This window comes from Canis lupus, chromosome 32 (assembly GCF_011100685.1).
Source record: "Canis lupus familiaris isolate Mischka breed German Shepherd chromosome 32, alternate assembly UU_Cfam_GSD_1.0, whole genome shotgun sequence".
NCBI lineage: Eukaryota > Metazoa > Chordata > Mammalia > Carnivora > Canidae > Canis > Canis lupus.
In genome coordinates this window covers 19157547-19182732 of record NC_049253.1, presented here as the reverse complement: position 1 = coordinate 19182732, position 25186 = coordinate 19157547, and the positions used below count along the sequence as shown (strand labels likewise).

The following is a 25186-nucleotide window of genomic DNA, read 5'->3' as shown; positions in this document are numbered from 1 at the left end:
AATGAGGAAAGGGCATCTCAGAGAAGTTAACATAGTAGCCCAGAGGGACCAGCATTTGACCTCAGGTCTCTTCAGCCCAAAACTGTGCTCTTCTTACATACAACAACCAGAGCACTCTTAAAACAAAAGCCAGATATTTTAAAAACAAAAAAACAAAAAGCCAGATCAGGACACTTCCTTATCAAAATTCAGAATGCTCTGGTGACTTCCTCCATCCAAACTTCTGCAAGGCTCTGCCTGTTCTGGCCTCTGCCTGTCCCTCTTGCCCCATCTCTTCCTCCTTCTTGCCCTTGCTCTGTCCCTTCCAGTCCTACCGGCCTACTTCCTGTTTCTTGAAATCCCCAAGTCCCTGCCTCATAGCCACCACACTGGCTATTCCCTCTGCCTGGAATGTTATTCCCCTAATACCCTGCAGATCCCTCCTACTTCCTCCCGGTCTCTGCTCCAATGCTACCTCCACAGGGAGACCATCCCCAAATACTCTTCTCTAAAAGAGACCCTTTCTCCTACCATTCTCTACCTGATCTTTCTCAGCAGCATGTACCAGTATCTGAATGCAGGTGGCATTTTTTCTTTGGTGGGGAGGGGGCGAGTCAAGGGGAATGGGGTCAGTAGAAAGGGGTCATGAGAAGAAGGGTCAGAGGGAGGAGGTCATGGGAAGCGGAAGCTCAACAGGAGAGGGCAGCCCAGCAGTGTGGCTTGGTGACCACTCATGGTGTCACCTCGGGTTCCATGGCCCCACATTATGGGTGCTGGTTCTGCAGGGATGAGGGCTGTCCAAAGGCCTGCTTAGCACCCACTCTGCACCTAGTCTTTTAAGATACCCTAGAAGTAGGGGTATGAAGGCCAAAGAGAAGAAGAGAGCCTGCAGACTGTCATGGGGAAGATTGCCACCCCGCCCCCATCCCGCCTTCCCACTGGCCTATGGCTGCCCAGGTGGGTTTCTTCCCTGTGCACCCCATCCAACCCCACTGCACCTTCTCTGGGACCTGGATTTATTGTTCACCCCTCTTCTTGAATTTACTTCTTGGAAAATACCTTTCCCCAGAGTCCATCTGTGTCAAGCACTGTTCAAGATGCTGAGGACATGTCACGAAAGGTCTGCTGATAGGAAACAGCATAGGACATGGACATGAGCAAGAGGAAGCAGATCCAAAGTGGGGAGGTGGGTGGTCAGGTAGGTTCCACACAAGGTCATCTGAGCCAGACATGGAACAGAGGGAGCAAAGCTTGGTGATAGCTAGGCAAAGAGCGCTCAGAGCAGAGGGAGGCAAATGTCCCGTGAGACTCCTGGGGTGGGGGGGGGGGGGGGGGGATGAAGAAGTCTCCAACAGGGCCAGTGAGGGCAGACATACAGAAGCCATCAGGCAGGGAAAAGATCTCAGTGTTGGGCCCAGAGCCCAAAGGGAATCATATAAGCTTTATGTTTTACAGCGAACTATGGTAAATCAGCTGGCTGGAGCAGAGGAGTGAAATTATCTGACATACACATCTTAAAGAAGCCCGTTGAGGTAGCGGTGGGACCAGTATGAGTCCACTGCAGTTAGACCTCTAGGTGGCCAGCATGTAGCACCCAGGGTTGTGGGAAGAAGTCCTCGGCTAGTTAACTGCTTACTGTCAGGGCCCCACTGGGGCATGGACTCTACATCATTCACTGCTGCGTCCCCATGCCTGAGAGCAGGGGGCAGACATGTGGCCACAGAGCACCAAAGTGGGCTGCCACACGTCCTTTACCCTCTGCTACCTCCACGTGGACCCAGCTCACAGAGTTCCACTACATAGTAGCTGTGTAACCCGTCAAGTCACTTCAGCTCTCCAGGAAACTTTCCATTGACAGGGCAGCGGACTTGACGGAGAAGGGACTGCTACTTCACCCCCACCCAAAGACCGCATCCCCCCCCTTGCTCTGATATTTGTGTGACGCTGCCAGCTTTAGAATTTTGTGATTTTTATCAGAGAAGAGACATTTGGGGCAACTGAGGAAACAAGAACATAATTATATTTCACAAAGAGAAACATTACCAATGGTCTGTTTATCGCTACAACAGACAATCAGTTCATTTAATGCCTTCCAACATCTTTTCAAATCAGTTAGAAATGGACTCTTATTAAGGGAGAGTTACAAAAAGCTGCGTTATCTGGCATTAACCAATCCGAAGGCTTCTGAAAGTCACATTTCTGAGATTCCACCAATATAAACGTACAAGTCTACAAGGGGACCAGGCAGATGCTAATCATAATCCAAAAGGTGACCAGTATTCAACACCAGTTTCCAGAGATGAAACTATGTCTGTTTGGGGAACTTGTCCCCCTTTATCACTGCATTGCCTCAGATTGTTTTCTGTAAAACATTTTACATTCTGTAGAAGTATTTTGTAAATAAACAGAAGGTGGTTTACTTTCAAAACTCAGGCTTTACCTTTTGAGTTTTATCTGATGCAGTCTGAACTTTTTTTTTTTTTTACTTGCAGAAATTCCTACTGGCATCTGAGGGGCTTTTGTTTGCTGGACTTTCTTAGTTTTTCTCTAATACACAGAACATCTCACAGAAACTCTTGGCTTCAGGCCATAGTTAAGGTCACAGGAAGAAATACCAAAGGGATAACAGACAGGTCTTCTGGGAAAACTGAAGCTAACCTTTGTGTTTGCAAGTTTTCACGCATCCGCACACTCCCTCAACTCCCCAAGGTGGGAGATAAAATGCTGTAGATGATTCTGCTCCCAGAGAAGGTAGAAAAGAGGAGTTCATGTTAATTTTTGAATTCCAGTGTAGTTTTTGAATTCCGGTGCTTGGCCCCATTAGAATTTGTAAAGAAACAATTAAAGGGTACAGATGGGAAGGAAGCCAGAGAAGAAGACACAAGGCAGTGAGGTCATGAGCATGTTGTTTAGAGCATAAACTGTCCAGAACACTGTATCTTCACCATAGACTAGAATATGCTACTCCATATTTCCACGATATTTCCTGGATATTGTGGAAATATTTCCGGGAAATATTGTATATTGTATTTGTTCATAAAGACATAAACATTATATATTATATTTGATCACAGATTTTGAACATTCCTAAATACTTTCAATCAGCAGACAAGCATTCACATTCTTTAGTATTAACATGAAGTTTATCTGATATTCAAACATGAATTATATCCAGCTTCCTTCATACAACATGCTAATAGCTTATTACATAATACTCACACTGAAAAATCATCTTTATGGCTTGAAAAATCTTCCAAAGGGTTAAAAGAGAGAGAGAGAGAGAGAGAGAGAGAGAAGGCTACAGGTGGTTTAGTGATATTTATGAGCATTACTGAAATTCTTGTGCCAGAGTGAGGAAATTGTCCACAAAAATACGTATCTCCAGCTAACTGATAAAATTTCAACAGACGTTCTCTGTTATGCATATGTATTGTTACTTTTGTAATTATTTTGATATAAAGGCTTATTTAAGCTTCATTCCTAAAGAGCCTTTGAAATATGACTTATTGGGGATCCCTGGGTGGCTCAGCGGTTTGGCGCCTGCCTTTGGCCCAAAGCGCGATCCTGGAGTCCCGGGATCGAGTCCCGAGTCAGGCTCCTGGCATGGAGCCTGCTTCTCCCTCTGCCTGTGTCCCTGCCCCACCCCCCCATGTCTATCATGAATAAATAAATAAAACCTTAAAAAAATATATATATGACTTATCTCCCAAGAACACTTTCTTTCATTAAAGAACCATGTTTCTTCATACTCTGTAGTTGTCAGAAGAAAAGGAGACATGTAGCATAACGTGCAGCCTCTAAACAACCAAAATGTGTGCATTTTCATAATATTCAACTTACTTTTTCATTCCACGCCCACAGTCCGATTCCAAGAAATGCTATTCCCAAAAACTGAAAGAAAAAAGAAAAAGGGGTGTTAAGTAAAAGAGTAAATGCCATGTTTTTACGGATACAAATAAAAAAGTTTGAAACCAATTCTTTTGTCACTTTATCTGGCTGAGAAATAGTATTGTCATAACAGCCCTTAACAGAAAAAGAAACACCATGATCATCTTGATTAAAATTAAGCATTAAGAAGGGTTGAGTGAAGACAACATGCTATACATATTCAATGGAATATTACTCAACCTTGGAAAAGAAGGAAATCCTTTCATTAGCAACAACATGGATGAACCTGGAGGGTATTATGCCAAGTAAAATAAACTAGACAGAGGAGATGAACAACACAGTATCATTTACACGTGGAATTGAAATAAATAAGTTCAACTCCTAGAAACAAAGTAAAAAAGTGGTTGCCAGAGGCTGGGGGGGGGGGGGGGGGTGGATAGAAAAAGGTTAGTAAAAGGGTACAAGCTTAAGATGAATAAGGTCTGAGGATCTAATGTAGACATGGTGACTACGGTTGGTAACACTATATTGGTAAAATTGAATTTCTGCTAAAAGAACGGAAATGATGTTACACAAAGGAAGGTAACTATGTGAGGTGATACATGTTAACTCAGGGTGGGGAATTCCTTCACAACGTATATGCATATCAAATCATCATGCGCTACTCTTTAAATATGATTTCATTTGTAAATTATATCTCAATAAAGCGGAAAAATAAAATTTTTAAAACTTTTTTAAAAAGAAGGGTTGGAGACATGTAGGTGCTTCGAAGTCATTGATATTATGAAGAATAAAAATTAGAACCCTGAGTAAAATCGAAGTTATTAATAATGTTTAATGCTGCCTTTCAGTGTAAGAGAGGACACAGCACCTGCCCCCATAAATCCAAGCCCAGTGTTCACTAAAAAATGAATGTAAAAGAGCCAGTGATTCTCTCCACACCATCAGGCCGTGAGAATTGGTCCAGGTCCAATATGGCACACGGAAGGCCTCAACACACTCCTTACCACTTCTTCAAAAGGTCACATGAATCTTAGCAAGTCCAATGTGACCCAAAGAAAAGTCCTGGATTCTTCCATTTTTCAGAAACTTAAATAACTTCTATCATACTTTAGGGGGCTTCCACGGCTTGGTCTGTTCTCATCTCAGCGCCATAACTTCACACACAAACACCACAGTGAGATACAGGAGAACCCAACACAGAGCTGCCTCTTACACAACACACACCCCAGTGTGCTGCCCAGTAGCTTGAGTGGTGTTGAGTGGGGATGGGGGACCAAGCAGTACCCAGGGGGATTCTTCATTTTAGTTGGTTGTCACTGTCACATGCTCTAAGATACTCATCTTTTCCCCCCACATCTTAACATGTCTGAAGTTGGGACAGGTCTTAAAATCGATAGTATCTCAGTTTTTTTCCCTTTGACTTTACCTAAAATAACAGCATGTCTTGTAATCTGGGTATCACATGTTTGATGACACATTGTACAGGGCTGTCCACCCACAAAGAGCTAAGTGGTCAGGACCGGGTGTAATTGGCCATGAAGAAAGACACATCTTATTCTTCATCTTCATTTCCAATAGCAACTCTGAATTTCCTTCCCAAATGCTGAAGTGAAGAGAGCGGGCAGGTTAACGAGCAGTTTCCATCTGATGGCAGCAGTGTACCCTGCTTATTTTACTAACATCTTGATTAAGTTAAATGTCAGGAAAGCTGTCCACTGAGAGGGGCGCACAGAGAAAACAAGCGTGATGGTGATTATTCTTTGCAGTTTGGGGGAAATCTGAGAGCTTGTCTACCTGGCAAGGTCTTCATTCACAGCAGGGGGTTGCTGACACTTTGTGGGCATTGGCTTATCAATCCTAGGAGGACTGGGGGAAAGAGCAGGAGCACAGGGGAAAGGCAGGACTGAAAAACCAGCCAGCTGACTGCCCAGAAAATCTGGTTGTGTTTTTTAGAAGCAGAATTTCCAAAATCTCCCGCCAGTTATCAGACTGTGTAATGAGATAACAGGCAATACCTTTTGAACCCCTATCACAAAAGCTCCAGCATGTCCTTGATTTGGCAAAAAACAGAAGACCCCTTCCTTTCCCTCTTGCTCTTAGAGGTTTGAAAAGGGTTTAGAAAGAGCTGTTGTTTTGAACATCCCTACAGAAAACTACGGTCTGCCTCTCTACGGCCCTGGTCAGAGTGCTGTGTCACTCTATGGTTTTGATGGAAAATGACATATGCACCAGTCCCCAAAATGACTCCAAGATACTCGGGACTCTATAGTACAAAAACAGAGCAATTCAGCATGTGAATTTCCTATGTTCAGGTCCTAGGCACAGAAGGGTAACAAGTGACAAGTGCATACACAGCATCCCAACAGACCTCGAAATCAGAGTGCTCGGCTTCACAACTACTGATGTGAAGCTTATCTCCGTGAAATGCCTCACCTTCTAACAACTAAAACTCTTCATGCACAAATGTTCAACCATTTTCGCCAACGCTGTACTTAATGACCGTCACCACAAGCAATGGGTAGGATGTCGTGGCAGAGAACATCACGGACAGCTGTTCCTCTTGGGTGAACACATTCCTGCTGAGGGCTCCTGCCTAATTGCTAACATTTATCCCTTCTCATTACTGGCCAGGCACCGTGCTTAGAGCTTTGTATATGCAGTGTCTCTTTGAGGCTTCTCAACAGTTGTATTTTGGAATAGGCACTGTTACGAACCCAATTTTAAGAAAGGGAAGAATGAGGCTCACAGAGTTTCATTTGCTTAGAAGCACATAGCTACTGAGTGAAGCAGCAGGATCTGAACCAAGAGAAGATTAGGAACATCAACGTACACATTCTTACCGGTCCTTAGAAATTCCCATTTCCCCCCATGAGGCAGAAAGTGGAAGCATGTAGGTTAGAATGATGTGTGATATGAGGACATCATATATTCCTCCCGCAGCAAGCAAAGTGGACTCTGAAGAGCTAAAAACACTGAGAACCTTGCCTTCGCATAAGGATTGGGTGTAGATCAGAAATTCCCGTATGCGTGTGGGCAATGGAGTGGCATAGAAGAACAGAGAAATACAACTTTCTCCTCTTTGTAGGAAGCTCTCCTCTCTTCTGTGCACTCTGAAAACTCTTCTTTGCAAATCATATAAACAGACTGGAAACCTCTGATTTTCCACAGAGAGGAAAGGAAGAAAAAAAATCAGAATTTAAAGAAGACTCACGGACAATTTCCTCTACCATCTTGCTCTAATACTTCCTGCTTTAACTGTGACTTTCCAAACAAGGTTTAAGAATTTGAAGAAAAAACACTGACTGTGAAGTCAAGGAAAGCACTCGGTACCTAAGTAAGCAAGCCGCGCGGGGCCAGGGCCTCAAGTGCACATACCTTCATTGCTACATCACTAGCAAACGTCCTCCCAATTACTCGCAGCCCATATGTTTTGTTTTAAAATCAAGTTGTTCCAGCTTCAAATAATTAAACAGAAAAGAGCCAAAAAACAGAGACAGGCACGCAGCACTTGAGGCATGCTGTGTTTCCCCCTTCCCACCTCCAGAAGAAAAGTTGACTGTAAACCACCAAACTGACCTCATTCTGAAACCTTGAGGCCAACTTCCAGGAAATGGGAAGAACACTCAAGGTCAACTCTTCATTCCTTTGAAAGAGGGGGAAAAAAAAAAAAAACCCCAACAAATCAGAGCCCTCTCCCCACGTGGCAATATATGCAAACATGCAGTACAAATTTTTGACCACCCAATTTTTAAGGTTTTAAAACGAGTAATGGTAATTTTGCCAATATTTGTTAAATGCTAAGTATGAACTAGGTACTGCGTTTTCTAGGAACTCACTAAGACAGCGTTGTCTGATACAGCAGCCACTAGCTACTGAGCATTCCAAATGTGGCTAGTGCACACTGAGCCGTGCTAGTACATGTAAACATACACTGGATTTTAAATGAAAAGAATGGAAAATCCTCATCACTAGTTATTTTATTGATTATATATTGAAATTATAAACTTGGGATATTCTGAATTAGACAGAATATATAGATAAGGAAACAGCCCTCAGAAACCTTAAATTGTGTTGCTCAGGAGATTGGACTCCTCAGCCCAAGCTCAAAGTGTTTTAGTACTTTCCTGGAAGGCTTGTCCAAAGACTCAAAATCGCCCCTTTAATTTCTTGACATCCAAGGCAAAGGTGTGTATTCCTGACTGGAACTGAGAATGGCACTAGGTGGAAACAGAGTGGCATGCTGACGGAAGCTGGGCATGGGGTGAATAGAAAGCCAGCGGAGCTGACACTCAGGAAAATGGCCCTAGGGTTGATTAGGGCAACGGGGCGTCTCTGTCAGGAGGGACACATCTGCCCCCTTTTGGGGACCATGAACAGAAGATCTTCCGCCAGCTGTTGCTTCAGTTCCAGCTAGCTGAGCCTCCAACACCCTGGAAGTAGAAGAGTAACCTGTTCTAACTGGTATGAGATAACTTGAGAAGCCACTCATCCATCCATCTACAATCTTCAGATATTCTTGAGCTCTTACTTTATGCTAGGTACTTTTCTCTTGTGATAAATGCAGATACCGTCCTTGCCCCCAGTGAGTATACAGTCTAGTGAGAGAGAGATTTCAATCAAATAAAACATAAAAGACAAAATTGCCCTTGGTGGTGCTATAGAGGAAAAGAAACTAAGGCCAATACAGACGAAAGAGGAAGATCTGACCCACGTTGCAGTCCACAAGGGTTTTCATATGTAAGAGATGTAGGAACCAGGGTCTGAAAGATGAGAAATTGTTAAACTGGCAAAGACAGAGAGGAAGAGTGCTTCAGGCAGCAGAAAGAGAATGTACAAAGGCTCTGTGGTGAGAGGAACACAGCATGGATAAAGGTCTAAACGGTGACTGGTATGACTGGTGTGTGAAGAATAGGGGAAAAGTGCAAGTCTGTCATTAGAGACATGAGCATGGACCAGCCCATGCAGGGCCCCAAGAGGCAATTAAGAAGTTCAGTCATTACACTAAGAGAGACAGGAAGCCGCTAAGCACCATCTGTGCGTAGTGGTCTGGGATGGGGCAAGGACACAGGCCTTTATCAGATTTAGTCACGCAGACAATACCTCATCATGTCCTGTATGGAAATGTGAGGAAAAAGATGGAATTGAGACTATTTAGAAGTAAAACTGACATTTTTCAGTGATGGCTTGATATGGTGGGGGGAAAGGGCAAAGGTGAAGGGGAGAGAGAGAGAGAGGGCATTAGGATAACTCCTGTTTCTGGCACCTTCTATGTGGAGACCATGGCTCTTGAAGATCCATCTTATGTCCTCTCTAACAGAAATAAATCTCAGGTGCCAATTTCATAACTAGCTTAAGATCTAGTGGCATTTCTGAAGGACAGCTTTCTTTTATGGCATTTTGGCTGCTATCTGAATTCTCTTGAGAGCATATTTCAGCTTGTATACTTAAAAAAATAAGTTATTTAACTTCTATACACACATGCCTACCCCCCCACACTTTTGTTCATAAAAGGAAGCAGTTATTTATGTACAGGTGTACATTAAAGGTCACAGTCAACTCTTAAATGGACATTTTCAATCCTCTTTGCTTTAAAAAACAATTACGTCAATGGCATCTGCCCAGCAACCCGTGAACAGACTCAAAATAACGACACAGCAAGGTAAACATGACAGAGGAAAATAAAGATCAGGTCAATCTTCTCATCCAAATGAAATGAGAGCCTCAAAAATATTATCCTAAATAACAATGGAAGGAATTGTTCTTCCTTCAACATTCTGATGGAGTTATAAAAAAAATTTTAAGCTCTGCCTGAATAAACAGGAGAGATTCATTGAAAACATTTGGCACAGAAGAGAGGAAAAGAGTGCCTTCAGGAAAAAAAAATGCATTTTCCTTAAACTACAACACAGGTACTTTTTAGTACATGTTTTCTGACACTGCAGTGTGACCAACACCCAGTTCTGGCAGGGACGGGTGGGCGGAGCAGTCCCCACAAGTGTGCTAAGTACCTACGAACAAAACACGTTGTCTTTATACAGCAGGGGCTGAGTTTAGGAAGAAAAAGCCTTTGGGCATAATTCTTGCCACGTCAAAGAAGTAAGGACAGGCTGCTAGCAAAGTCAATACACAGAAAGTCAATCCCAATTTTGCCACCAGGTCCCCGTGTCCCATCTGGTGCATCCAAACTGTCCAGAATGCTCAGGATGAGATGGCATGACAGATAAAGCTCAAACCTGTAAACAGGACATTCCCCATCTGAGCCGGGGTCACTCTCTCTCACGTTGCTAGGGCCCGAATGGCCTCCACGTAACCCGAACACACACACACGCACAGCCTGCTGAGCCCCGCTTCGTGCCCCATGGTCCTGCCATCTCAGGAAAGGCTCTTCGTTCCTTCAACATATATTTTTTGAGCATCTACTACGAGCTAGGCAGGTGCTCTAGGGGTTCTGGATAAATCAGGAAACAGAACAGACAAAAGTGCCTGCTCTTACGGGGCTGACATTCTAACTACACAGGGAGGTTAAGGTGATAAAAAGAAACGTAAGTGAGAAGAGTCTATAGAATTTTAAAAGAGAAGAAGCCCTGTGGGAAAGGAGGGCAGCATAAAGGGACTAAAATGGGGCTCAAGGTGGAACGAGGTGTTAGAGTATTAAAATAGAGCAGCCAAGGCAGGTGTCCAATAAGAAAGCTGCACATAAGAAAATACATAAAGATGAAGGAGTTGGCTGGTAGATATGGGGGGGGGAGTGGGGTGTGGAGAGACTGTTAGCAAAGCAGCAGCTTGGCTGGGCCCTGTGGCAGAAGTAATAGGAGCCAGGTGGGGTGAAGCTCTGGAGCCCCTGTGATGACTGGGATCTCCTCTGGGAGATAAAGAACCACTTGAGGGTTTCCTGACTTCCTAGAGCCCCATGCTTCTCATTTATCTAATGGAGATAACAAGGACACCTAAGGAAGTGCACAAAATGACTACGGGGTCAACGTGATCATGTGAGACTGGGTGGCGTCCCAAGAGCCAATGGCAGCACCTGCTGTGGTTACCTGGTGAGTATTAGCGCCTCCCCCTTCCTCACACATTTCTCAGCCTGCCTCCTCTGCCCAGACATACTGCAGATCCAGATGAAGCCCGGCCTCCTCCAAGTATGAGAAAGCCTCATCATTCACAGTGATCAGAAGCCCCTCTCTTTTGAACTTCTGCACCGCCCGCCACGTGGACCCTTCTTTGCCATTCACCCACACAGGGGACGGTAATGGGGTGACATAACCTGCGCTCCGGCAGCAGAAGTGATGTGGGCTGTGTTAACCAGATCACAGGTGCTGGTGAAGGGGGCAGCAGCACCGCCCTCCAATTAATCCTCTCCCTCCCCTGATACCGGCTGGAGGCTCCTTCTGGGAACAACATATCCAAGCATGCCTGTGCATTTAAAAGAAACTAAGAAACTCTAGTCAGAATACTGACATCATGCTTAATTTCAAATCTTTTTTTATCTTAGCAGTCTGACTCAGGAATTTGGGGTACAATCGGACCCAGAATTTAAAAGCCTACTAATTTTGAAATCCCACGCTTAAATAGGTTTCTTCCCATCAGGGCTTCTTGTTGCATCTTCCCTCTCCCTAACTTTATCACTCTTTTTGTATTACATCCTTTGTAGAAGGGTTTTGGTTTCATTGTGCCCATATTTAAAAATAGAATTATTTTGCAAGAATGTGGAATGTAAATTATAACCAGTATTGAGGTGGGGGCTAGCTTCTCGGTGTACCCCCTCCCAATGTACCCACAGGATGGGCCCCTGCATCCATGTTCATCCATGAGGGTAGAGTGGGTTCATTCCCAGTCTACCCTCTCTAGACTGATGAGTAGACCGAGGTGGGACATGTGGCTCAGGAAAAGTCAATCCATCAAATACTAGGTTAAGACAGAGTCCCTCTTCCCCAGGAATCAGGTACCAAACACAGTGATTTTTGTCAGCCCAAATCTCCCTGATTCTAGAACAGACGGGGTATGGTGAAAAAGTATCACATGTAGAGAAGAGGGGAGAGACCGGGGTAACTTCCGCTCCTGACCACTCTCTGCTCCTTATCATCAGGAGCCCTGGCTGCACTTCCTGACCCCAGGTTCCAAGCAGGGCCCTGGGTCCTTGTTATACATCTCCCCACTCCCATCTCAGCCCAAGCTACCTTGGGGGCTTTCTGTTACTTGTAACCAAAAGAGTCCTAAGACAATAAAAAAGAGACCAGATTAATATCCTTCATGCTAACGTGTGCAGAACAGGCATGAGCATGATGGTGCTCTGGAGACTAGTAAAGATGAGGCGGAGGGATTGTTCCTTTCCAAATAACTGAGTAGAAGCTCTAGTGGTTCTGAACTACTGGGGAAAGTTGCTGTCACCTGGTGTGAGAAGGAACACATAATTCAGCTACCCATCCCCATGAAAGAAAGAGCTGTTCTCTGCTTGCTTGTTGAGTTCTGGGAGCAGAAGGCTATGGTTAGAGCACAAGAAACGGTTCTCAAAGCAATACCAGGGCAGAGCCTGAAAGAAGGGTAAGAGGGAGCAGGAGAGGAGCCTCTCCTGTGGTTCATATGTTCTCTCTGTTTTCCCCAGAAAGGGCTCTCTGCCTTTGAACTTGTACGGCACCAAGAGAAGGCCAGAGCAGCCCCTCGAAGACATGTCTACAATCCAGGGACAATCTTGTTCGGAAATTCCTTTGTTAAAGTCTGGAACTTAGCATCTTGGCAAGAACTAGTAATGTGAGCTGGGAAGGGAGGGCTATGCAGGCAATAAAACCTATATTCTTCTTGGAAATTATGCAGGCAATGCAGGCACTTAGAAAGGAACGTGAGGGATTAAGCTACACAATTCTGAAACAGGGAGGCTGAAAATTTACAGCTCACTAATCTTTGTCTCAGTAAAAGCAAGGCTTACATTGCCTGGGCTCTTCCATCTGTAACCCCCTGATTAGATAAAACCAAGGCTAAGAACAGACCAGAGAGATGTTCTCAAGGCTGAGGAGGACTGAGGGATAACTCAAGTATTTCCAATCATAGGCATGAGAAGTGAAGTTATCTACAGACAAACATCGGCCTTGGTGGGAATAAGCTCCTGCTGTTTGTATTAAACAGCCAAGCTGCGCAGCTCGAGCTAAAGGCAGCTTTGAAAGTTTAATACTCTCAGATGTGTACTGTGTGGTGGTGAAACATCTTCAGGTTTTAAACAACATCTTGGGCAAGATTTAAAGGTTAATGCAAATGAAACTTAAAATAGGATCATTCTTTTTTTAAAGCACAAGTCGAATTATATAATTCATTTATGAATTTTACCTTCAACATACCCCGGGTGCTGTGCTAGGTGCGAGGCACAGAAAGGTGGAAAACATAACCGAGGATCTCTTTTCTTAAGGACCTAGCTGCTGAGGGGCAGTGGGTGGGAAACAAACAAGTGAAACCACCCCAGGCACAGGGAACCAGGCAATGGAGCCTTCCCAGGCATATGTTGCCATGGAAACACAGGCGGGGCTAGGGGATCACCAAGGGGTCAGAGGAAGCTTCCTAGGAAGGGACACTTGAACTGTGTTCTAGAAGAAAGGAGACAGGAAGACCACCTCCGGCAGGAGCTGCCTGTGCAAAAGCATTGGAGCCTGAAAGACCATGTTCTTCAGCGTTGGCAAGAGCTTCCAGGGCTGAAGCAGGGATGGTCAGGCCAGGCCCTGGCAGGCACGGCTCCTCCTCGTGTGGGTCTCGATCCAGCAGCACCCAAAAACTTGCTAGAAATGCAATTAGCAGGTGGCCCCAGACCTACTGCATCAGGGACTCTGGGGGTGCGGCCCAGCAAGCCCTGTTTTAACAAGCCCTCCAGGTAACCGTGACACATAGTAAAGTTTGAGAACCTTTGGGATGGAGGTTGCTAAGCAGGGGCCCAGTCCCCACAGGCTGTCTTGGGGAAACTGAGGCACCACCAAGCTTTGTGAAGCCAACCAAGGGTCTTAGCAGAAATAGTGACAGGATCAGATTGCATTTTAGAAAAAATCATTCTTGTATAGCACAGAGAACAGACTCAAGGGAGGTAAAACTGCAGACCGTGACACAAATTGAAAGACTATTGCAGTAATCCTGGTGACAAGGACACCAGCCCCAAAGGCAAAGGCAGTGGCAAGGGGATGAATACAGAAGAGATTAAGGGGAAGACTCTACGGGACATTGTGACAGGAAGCTGAGGATGTTAATGTTAAGACTATGGTTTTTTGAATCACAATGCCTGGGTTTGAAACCTAAACGTGTAACCCTGGGCAAGTCACTTACCCTCCCTAGTCCTCAATGTCCAGATCTAGAAAAGGGGGATATTCATTTCTAGGAAAACAACCTCCATGGAAGCAGGGGGATTTGTCTTTTTAGTTCATTCTGCAGCTCCCAAACTTAACAAGGCTGAGAGCAATGTGTGCTTAACAAGCAATGTGTGCTTCACTGTGGATCTTAAAAATCTGTCAAATGAACAAGGGAATTACTTGCAGGAGATGGAGAAAAGAATTTAAGAAAATGTCCAGGGTTCTAACTTAAGCTAGAAGGCTATAGCATCGAGTTTGAAGTTAGGAACACTAGGAAGGAAGCAAGATCAATTTTAGGGTTCACTTTCAAGCACTCATCTGAAAATGTCCTGGCACATACACAGGAGGACCAAGCAGCCGGTCAGCAAGGTCACTCTAAGGAGAACTCAGGTTAGACTTGAACAAATAATTAACCTCTCGGTTCTCTATTTCTTCCTCCCTACAGAATACAGAGAATAGCCGTATCCGTCTCATAGGGTCTCTGGGAAGACTGAATGAGATGATGTACCCAAGGTGCTTCACAAAGTGCCTGGCTCATAGAACAAGCTCGGTAAGTGGTGTGGTTATCGCTGAGGCCATATAAAGAGTTTGTACAGGAGAGAGCCAAGGCATCCTCCTAGAGAACCCTAAGATTTATGGGAAGGTACACAGAAGGAATTCAAAAGGGAGATGGCGGGATCCCTGGGTGGCGCAGCGGTTTGGCGCCTGCCTTTGGCCCAGGGCGCGATCCTGGAGACCCGGGATCGAATCCCACATCGGGCTCCCGGTGCATGGAGCCTGCTTCTCCCTCTGCCTGTGTCTCTGCCTCTCTCTCTCTCATTGTGTGCCTATCATAAATAAATAAATAAATAAATAAATAAATAAATAAATAAATAAATAAATAAATAAATAAATAAATAAATAAATAAATTTTTTAAAAGGGAGATGGCAAAGAAGGAGACAGAGGGATAGCAGGAATTAAGAAAGAGGCATCACACAAAGCCCGCAGAGGGAGAATCCATCACCTGTACTTATACATAAGACTTTTGCCAGAGAAAGGCTAAAACAGTGGAAACTGCTCATGTTTAATTAAATGGAAAATACAACTTAAAACAACAAGAAAGGATTACAGAAAGTAACTGTCCTTATTTCAAATTGGTTTCCTGACTCTGGACACCACCGGCACTATCACCAGACTATCCCTTGTGCCTGGTGTGGCTGGGGAAGCCCCCATGATTAGTTAGGAGGTTTGGCATCAACCACAGAGGAACCTGGGACTGGTCTGGGGTCACTTCTATGATGGCCGGTAACGTCCTTCGCCTTATGTAGAAGACTCAAAGACCAATAGACTGGGTGTCAGGAAACTCCAGATTTCGTGCCAACCGGGATGTTAACTAGCTGTGTAAATCTGGTCATGTAACTGACCAACAGTCTCCTCAAGTGTAAATGGAGAATAATACTACCACCTGCCCTAGCTACATAGGACTGTGGTGATCCAACAGAAAGGAAGGCATTTTGAAAAGGAGATGCCATGTAGATACTTAATGTAATGAAAATATCACATTTTATCCATCTGTTAAAACCATAGGATAAGTTACACGCTGTAGCTTCTCACCATGTCATTTGGTGCCTATGCAGCCCTCAAGGATCAGCACACACCAATCATCCATGGAATCTGTGCTTATTTGGTATGTTACCAGAATATTGTGTTAGGAGAAAATTTCCTCAAGTTTTTCCTCTTCTTATGGATGGGGGAGGAACTGACTGTAACAAATGACTCACTTGTAATTCCAGACTATCTTCAAAGAAATTTGTATAACACACGGCCCTGGAAGACAGAGATAGTGTTTCCTTAGAGATCCTGCAAAGTTTTAGGGAGGTTTACTGCCAAGTATAAAAGTGTCGGGTTCCCTAAACTCAGGGATCCTCTCCTGTAACACAGCTCATTATGTAAACCGTGGTCAACTGGCCTCCTCTGCATCACCCTATGAAAACTGGGGCTCAGGAAAGGAGTATGTAAAATACTGATACTCTGGCTACTAGTAGTGCTGTGATTAATAAAGTCCTAGATCTCTGACTTAGGAGTCTGGTGTTTCCGTCAGCATCCATGACACTGTGGCAAAGTAACTTGTTAGCTGGCAGGTAGGGCAACATCTCAGATCCCTCACAGTTCTTGGCATTCGGTGCTCTTGTTTTACAGAAGAGAGGTTAGAGTTTCCCTCTCACCCAAAAGACTGTTGTCCAGCACCATGTCTCACTGGTCTGCCGTACTGGAAGTCAGCTCCAAGAAGGCAGAGGCAATGGTACTTTTTTCCCCCTTTTTAACCTAATGCAAAATACTCTCTGTGTCTGCATAGCTGGAGGTTTTAAAATCTTGTTGTTTCTCCTGTCTTGCCAATATAATCTACTTTTTTTTTTTTTTTTTAATGATAGTCACACAGAGAGAGAGAGAGGCAGAGACACAGGCAGAGGGAGAAGCAGGCTCCATGCACCGGGAGCCCGACGTGGGATTCGATCCCGGGTCTCCAGGATCGCGCCCTGGGCCAAAGGCAGGTGCGAAACCGCTGCGCCACCCAGGGATCCCAATCTACTTTCTTTTCTAAGAAACACAATGACACTTCTACATTTTCTGGGGAAAAAGTCACTGTTACTAAACAGAGGTCTTTAGTCCATGTATAACTCTTTAAGTATTCCCATTTGACTATAAATACTAAAAACACTCCTAAGAAATTACTGCATATTTCAGGTTAATTTTAGTAAACACTCAACCTTAGTTAGAAATACTTGTTAAAGAACACCAGAAGAAGGGAAATGCAGTTCTTTTGACATTACACAGAATGAGCAGAATGATAGTGCCCAACCTATCCATCCCCATGGTATGCGCCTGCAAACACACACACACCTCATTTAGGCAAAGTCACTATAGGAAACTATGCAGACCACACTACTCCTTGTCAGAATTCAGAATGTTTCTTTAAAATAAAACCTTATTGATAACATTAGTAACATAGGCACCCAAGAAATCATCTCTGAAAACTTCAAGTTCATATTAAAATGAAAACTCAATTTTCTCCCAGCGGGCCTTTTGAAATGCTAAAATTTGAGAAACATGCTTCCTCCTAGAAATGCTATGTGGCCTTCTGAATAGCTATCACAGAAGTTAAAATTCTGATCAAATCGAGCAAGAACATTTTACATTTCCATACTCATGCTTAAAATCCCCTTAATATTTTTTATTGGGTTGACGTCATCTTTTTGATGCTTTATATTCAATCAAAACCTAAAACATCTTGGAAGATGAATGCAGGATACATGGAGCACACCCAGGAGATCCAAATCCATTGATTATCATGTGAAAGAAGGCCTAGAGGCAATTAGTCCTTTGTTGTGGATGACAAATAAACCTCCACATAAAATGTTCTATACACTGAGGCATCTTTGATCAGTCTTACTGGCTCAATGACTCACAAAGGATGGGGAGGGAGAATGTCTGAAAACAAAAGGGCAGGACTGAAGGCACCATTTAGTTATTTATTCTGTATGTTCAGCTCAGTTTTTCCTCTTTCCAACTTTTCATGACACTATAAAAAGAAATGGAATGGATTCTTTTCAACCAAGAACATCAGCGCTGCATACTAAGGAGAAAAGTATTGGCTTCACACAGAACCCATATAAACCACTAAATATCAACCTGTTCTCTCTAGTTAGGTATTTTTAACAAGGGAAATGGGTTTTGACAAATCACTCTTTTATATAACAGTTTATTACCCAGACTCTTGGAAATTAATTTACATATAAGACAAGCTGCAGCCAAACCATTCACAGCTTCAGGATGGAAGGCTGGGTTCTCAACAGGCACTGCTTTGGAAATGATCCATGTATGTGCTCTCTGGAATTTTCCTCTTCTATTAGAATTGTCTGGAAGTGTCTTAAGATGAACAACAGCGTGAGTGATTTATGAATAAGCTGTACCTATTTCCTCTGGCTTAAAGATGCCCACAACTTTTTGTTCTCTGAACAAAGGTGCATATTAAAATGAAGACATGAAACAATGTCCTAGAGATCAACGTGCTTCTAAAATGATTCATTCCGATGAATGTAAAAATCCAATATGGAAACAGGAATTGTATCTTTAAAGACTAAGACCACGATATTTTCCTCAAGCTAAAAGGGACCAAATGAATCATGAATAGTAAAACAATCCAATGAGCACACCCTGTGGCCACAAACCATGGCTCAAATCCGGGCCCCAGCGTTTACTGGATGTGACCCTAGACAAGTTGACAGACTCTCAATTTTCTTTCCTATAAATGGAGGCAGTAATAGCATACACACAGGACTGACATGAAAACTAATAAGTTAAAGTCTGTGTTTTGTACATAGCATGGACTCAATAAACACACTATTGTTGCAATTTAAAATATCATGGAAAGAAGTACCATCTAGGCTGGCTTTTCAGATAAGGCAATTATCATATCATCTGTGCATTATTTATTTAATCCAGCAGATTTTTATCAGAACCAAAATCGTATATACCATGGGAAAAAAGATTACAAAGAGGATTTTAAATCTTCCTCCCCCCACCCACCCTTGTGCAAGGAACTTTTCATTCTCCATATACGATTTCATTTAAAGTTGCTTTAACCAGAGAGGGTCACCATGGGAAAGTAAACCACTGACAGCATATATTAGGTTCACATTAATTTACAGAGGTAGCATAATGCTTATGAAAAGTAAGCTGGCTGGAAGCCCACAGTTTGCCCTTGAGCCTCAGCCAGCAGGGAAGTTTCATGCCATGTGATTAGTGAATGAGGAGACCCTGGGTGATTAATTAGTGCTCCATGCCAATCCTATCAGATGGGCTGTGAGCCAGTAATATAAAGTAAGCCACTTGATTTTAACTTCCTCATCTCAAAACTGACTTCCATGTGAACATGACTTTGTCAAGCACTTTAAATATCGAAGGAAGTTTTTCTCCAAAACTCCTTTGAGACAAATCCTGCTTCCTTGGACACACATTTTAGCTCTGCTAAAAGGCAGACTGGATGGGAGAGACTCTAAATCAGGAAGTGTGTCTGCAAATTTTCTGAGCACCAAATTAAGCTAAACTCACTTCATGAGTCCCCATAAGTGTTTGGTGCTCAAAAGAGAAAAAAAAAATTGCCTATGCATGAACAGATTTTCTATAGAAACCTAAAGGTCCATCAGTCTCTTTAAAAAGAAAGTCATTATAAAAACTGTGCATCCGTAACTTTAACTGGATTTTATTATGCTGTTATCAGTGTGTTTTCTTAACATCTAATGAAGCAAGCAGCAACGAGTCATTTGTTTTTAAGTATATGATTTCCCAGATATTTCTGAAATGTATTTTATCTATCACTGTCCCAAGACTGATGTTGCGGTGTCTAGATTTGTTCGTTTACTGCAGATATCAGTTCTCTGGTATCTATTACCATTTCAGTCAAGCTCCTGAAATTAGATTTAAAAGAGAAAGAAATAACTTTCCTAAATTAAATCAGTTCCTTTAAATGAGATCGACCTTTGGGTAGATAATTTGTGTAAACACAAATTGGGTCCTGCACTTCTCTAAATCTCATCATTAGTCAGGATCTCCAAACTGGGCTCCAAATGTGAAAGAAAGGGTTTAGTTACCAACATTCTATCCTGCTCTCTATGGTATTTTTTTCCTTACAGAAGAAAGGCTCCACACGAGCAATACTGTGTATAACTCCCCTCACATATAGGGTCTACAGAGCAGTGAGCACACACGGAAACCTACCTAAAAACATCTGGTGTTATAAAATAATAGATCTCCTGGGCTAAAATCATTATGGGTTCCATGCTGCAAAGGTTCAAGGGTTCAAGATCCCAGGCTGTGCTTCAGCAGGGAGGAGGCAGTTACTATCTTGGCTCGCATATCGTAGGAACTGAAAGAAGCCTCTGAGATCCAGTCATGTCAGGAAAAGGGAAATGGAGAATCTGTATTTAGAAGCTGGAATTACAATCCCAACCTAATAGCATTCTTTTCCAGATACCCAAGGAATCTGAGGCAGCCCAACTGATAAAACCGCCAATCCAGGCAGCAGTCATAGCAGGAAGCTCCCCACCCCCACACATGCACTGATTTTATGGCTTTCAAAGGTCAGCATCCAAGACACCACATGATTTCTTAACAAACCCCTCAGAGGGCTTCAGTGGGGAGGACCTGCACTACCTACCAGCACAGGTTGATAAACGACCATGGGGACCAAGCCCGATGGTACTTACAATCTAGTCACAGAAATGTTATAAATCAATAATTAACATAAAAGCCAATTTGCGGTAAATGCCATCAATGAGATTGAGAAAAATGATAAGTTCAGAGAAGGTCACAAGATGCCAAGATGAGGGAAGATTTCGTGGGAGGGTATGGGTCTTGAGGGAAGAGTAGAATTTCAAAAAATGGAGATGAAGAGCCTTTCCAGATCAGTGTTTTTCAACCAGGTCTGAAAACCTGCTGGTAGCAGTTTAATGGATTAAGACCAGAATTTCCTTCCTCAATGAAACAGAACAGGATGTATTTCATGAGGTGAGATGAAGGTTTCAAGAAATTTGTCTCATATATAAAATATATGTCAGAGAATCTGGCTCAGTCAGTTAAGCATCTGCCTTCAGCTCAGGTCATGATTCCAGGTCCTGGGATTGAGCCCAAAATTGGGTTCCCCACTCCGTGAGGGTCTGCTTCTCCCTCTCCCTCTGCCTGCTGCTCCCTCTACTTGTATGCTCGCACATGTTCTCTAATAAATAAATAAAATCTTTAAAAATTAAAACAAAATATATGTCATACTGAGGGTCTTGGTCAAAAGTTTGAAAACCATTGCTTTATTTTATTTTATGGAAAAGACAGTGAAGTTGTCTATCTGGCTGGAAATGAACAACTCAGTTATTAGGTTATTACAGGCCAGACTGTGGAGGGTCTAGAATGTGGTATCCAAGGATTTGGGGGTACCTGGCTGGCTCAGTTGGTAAAAGCATGTGACTCTTGATCTCTGGGTCATGAGTTCAAGGTCACATTGGGTGTGGAGTCTGCTTAAATTTTTTTTTTTATTAAAAAGAATTTAATTTTACACTTGTAGGTACAGAGAAGTCATTACAGGTTTTCAGCTTTTTTTACTTTATTTTTAGTTTTACGGACACCTACTGTGCTTAGCATCCCACACATGATCTCGCTTAATTGCAACAATCACCCTTTGAAGTGGGTATTATTATTTCCACCATAGAGGAGGAAGTGAGAATCAGACAGATTATATAACTGGCCCATAAAATGAAGCCAGGTCTTTTGACTTCAAAGCTTATAATGTTTAAAAAGAAACAAAACAAAATTTTGAAATGATCAGAGCTGAGCTTTAGGAATATTAATCTTGCACCTTCAAACGGCTAAACTGAAGAGACTAGACAACTACATTATTAGAGGGGTTTCTTTTGATCACTCAATTTCAGAATTTAAGAGCAATTTAAATACACTCCAAATCCTAGGCAAAAATCACACCAAACCAACAGTTAAAACTGCTCTTTCTTAATGACCCTAAAAAAGATTTGAGTGAAGGTTCTTATTTCTCAATAGCTACATTAGTATCCTTTTTACTTCATTCTGCAGCAATGAAGTTAATGACTGTTATCACTTGCAAAAGGCTTTGAAGAAAATATGAAAATAGGTACACTTGCTGAGGTCTGCCTAAAGCAGTAGTGCTAACATAAAAGGAGTGACCTACTGCTTTGCTCAGATACTCCCTCCAGCCCTCCTGTTCCCACACCCAGACACTCCGTCTGTGTCTGATCCTACCTACCTCGGGGAGCCACTGTGAGGGCTAATGGTGTGATTTGTGAAGAGCCCAGAGCTCCCAGAGAAAGCAAGCCGGAGGAAGCTCAGATATTATCACTGGGGGGCTGAGAACATGCCAACACTAGACTTCCTAATATAAAAACGTGAAAAAGAAACAATGGCAAGATAGAATAATGGTGTGCCTAATTTAAGGGGGAAAAAATAAGAATTTGCAAGTTGCTATGTCTGATGAATAGAAGATGAAAGATAGAACCTCGTGAGCAATGAAAAAGAAACATCTTCCCCCTTTCTGCTAAAAGCACAGAAGAATCAAAGAAGCTCCTCCACAAAGCCAAAATGACCCAACCAACCACCTAACACTCACAGAAACCAGGAGGGTAAAAATGTTCCTCTGCCCAGTGTGCGGGTTGGACAGAGAAATGTGTGCCGAGTATCCAGCAAGTTGGAAAAATCAGCTGGGCACAGGACTCTTCTCTGCACACACCGAATCATCTAGTCTGGACTTCTCAACTGACATAGGAACCCTCTTTAAAATAAAATACTCGCAGACTCTCAGTGTGGACTTATTGTTATTAAAATATCTTTAAATGTGCAGAAACAGAAAACTGGTACAAAATCCCAAATACATTTACAGATCAACTACCAACAGTATCAAACCAACAAAACTCAAACTAACCACAATAATTAAATGTAACAGATGATGTTTTTTGCTGCCACTAAAACACTGATGTGGCATCCAGCCTGGTTCTATATTTAATCTGTTTTGGTATTTTGACTTTCATAAATGTTTACACAGAGAACATTTGTTTACGTAAGAATGTTCTACAAAACAGCAAAAAACCTAGAGGCCAGATTGGGATGATCAGACTTCATACTTAACCCAAAGTCAGCCAATTATGATGAGGTGTCACATGATAACTCTACACGGCTCTTATTTGCTTCAGAGGTAGCACTGCAGCATCACTGAGATTTACGATTTTTTTCCAGCTTCGCAGAGTATAATAAAAATTGTATATATTTAATGTGTATAGTGTGATGTTTTTAATATAATACATTGTAATGACTGCCACAGCCAAGCTAATTAATATATCCATCACTTCACAGGGTTAGCAATGTGGGTGTACCGAGAACATTTAAGATCTACTCTTAGCAAATTTCAAGTACGCCATTAATTTACAGTCAATGTGCTGTATATTAGATCTCTAGGACTCATTCATCCTGCATAACTGAAAGTTTGTACCCTTTGAACAACATCTCCCCATTTCCCTCATCCCCTTAGCCCCTTGCAACCACCATTCTACTCTCTGCTTTTAGGAGTTCGACCTTTTTCAGATTCTATATATAAATGAGACCATGCATTAAATGGGTGACTAATCCAACCACTGCTGAAGTGAGAAACATTTTTCCCATTGTGAAACTATATGCTTATTAGCAATGAACTATATTGCAATGCACACATATGAGGGCTAGACTGCCCACCATCCTGCTGGGAACAGGAGCATGGTACTCACGGCACCCAGCTTAGTATGGCCATAGTGCCAATGGATTCTCATTGATCTCTGTCTTCCCAGTTACCCTGGAGGAAAATGTGCGTCACCCACATGTAGTAGATGAGGAAACAGCTCAGTCAAGTGACTTACCCAAGGTCACACAAATTGATAGCAGTGGAGCCAAGATGCAAAACCAGGAAACCTTACTCCAGACCCCAAGCTCACAACCACAAATGCCTCTTGACCACTGTAATCACCATGTGACCCACATCCATGAGCTGAGAATACACACACAGATGCAGGCACTGCCCTTACAGCCAAGCACTCACTTATAATGTGGTTGAGGACATGATCTGGAAGATGCTAATATTTTTAACTGCCTACCTCCACTTGGTTATTCTGCATTCAGCTAAGACAGGTGCACTCAAAGATCAAAAAGACATCAGGCGATCCCTGGGTGGCTCAGCAGTTTAGCACCTGCCTTTGGCTCAGGGCGTGATCCTGGAGACCGGGGATCGAGTCCCACATATGGGGCTCCATGCATGGAGCCTGCTTCTCCCTCTGCCTGTGCCTCTGCACCTCTCTCTCTGTGTCTCTAATGAATAAATAAATAAAATCATTAAAAAAAAAAAAAAGATATCAGAGACTTTCCCCGGGAACCAGGATGGCCTACTCTAGAGCTTGAAAATGATTATAATTACAAGGCACATGGGTGACTCAGTCAGTTAAGCATCTGACTCTTGGTTTTGGCTCTGGTTGTGATCTCAGGGTCATGAGATTGAGCCCCATGTCGGGCTCCACACTCACCGTGGAGTCCGCTTGAGACTCTCTCTCCCTCTGCCTCTCCCCATCCTACTCTCTCACACTCTCTCAAATATATAAATCTTTTTTTTTTAAAGATTTTATTTATTTATTCATGAGAGACAGAGAGAGAGAGAGAGAGAGAGAGAGAGAGAGAGAGAGGGCAGAGACACAGGCAGAGGGAGAAGCAGGCTCCATGCAGGGAGCCCGACATGGGACTCGATCCCGGGTCTCCAGGATCAGGCCCTGGGCTGAAGCACCGCTAAACTGCTGAGCTACTTGGGCTGCCCTCAAATACATAAATATTAAAAAAAAAAAATTTTTTTTTGATTACAATTACTTCAACAGAGTAAAAAACTGCGAGATGCAGGCAGTGAGTTTAAAAATGATATGCTTGTTATAAGTTAAAAACACAAAAAAAAAAACAAGAGCTGACATTTATTCGAGTCCTTGAAACAGATCGGGGATAGTCAGGCACTTCACTTGTATCACATTTCATTGAAGTCTCATAACAACTCTCAGAGGTGAACACTATTAACTTCATCACTTTGCAAGTATAGAAGTTGGGCTTAAAAGACAGAAGTGACCAGTCCCCGAGCAGGCAGCCAAGCATCCAGCTCCAGAACGGCAACACGCTGCGACCTGGCCTCTGGGAGTGGACCTGCCGGCAAGATCCTCATCACTTCACTCCTCCTCAGAACTTGGGACTTCTGCAACCGGTTTAATCTGTAACCTACTTGTCCTATTTGGTTGGCTGAGACATCTTATCCTGTCAGAAAAACACAGATCTGTAATAATTCAGAACCTTTTGGCTTTGGGACCAAGAACTACTGCGACCTTAAGAATCACAACGGAAGACTATGAAGGTTTCCAGCGTGTTCCAGCAGAGAGATCTCCTCGGTTCT

The 25186-nt window shown here is 43.1% G+C and overlaps 1 protein-coding gene and 1 long non-coding RNA gene across 9 annotated transcripts in view; one reads left to right on the top strand and one right to left on the bottom strand.

Annotated features, from left to right (window-relative positions):
* TSPAN5 (tetraspanin 5) overlaps positions 1-25186 on the bottom strand; it is a 170730-nt gene that overhangs the window by 29025 nt on the left and 116519 nt on the right. For 3 of the 4 annotated variants that reach the window (XM_038582069.1, XM_038582068.1, XM_038582070.1), the window contains one exon: positions 3820-3870. In XM_038582069.1, the coding sequence (XP_038437997.1) occupies positions 3820-3870 (51 nt within the window). Of the gene's footprint in view, positions 1-3819; positions 3871-15783; positions 15802-25186 lie in introns of those variants that run through there. The other variant, XM_038582071.1, reaches the window with a different exon arrangement.
* LOC111093584 overlaps positions 1-25186 on the top strand; it is a 68630-nt gene that overhangs the window by 21151 nt on the left and 22293 nt on the right. Inside the window, exons 3-5 of one of the 5 annotated variants that reach the window (XR_005382794.1) lie at positions 14635-14739; positions 15757-15856; positions 15963-16222. This is a non-coding gene — a long non-coding RNA (uncharacterized LOC111093584). Of the gene's footprint in view, positions 1-1048; positions 1178-1434; positions 2419-14634; positions 14740-15756; positions 15857-15962; positions 16223-16368; positions 16476-16601; positions 16662-25186 lie in introns of those variants that run through there. The other 4 variants (XR_005382792.1, XR_005382796.1, XR_005382797.1 and 1 more) reach the window with 4 other exon arrangements.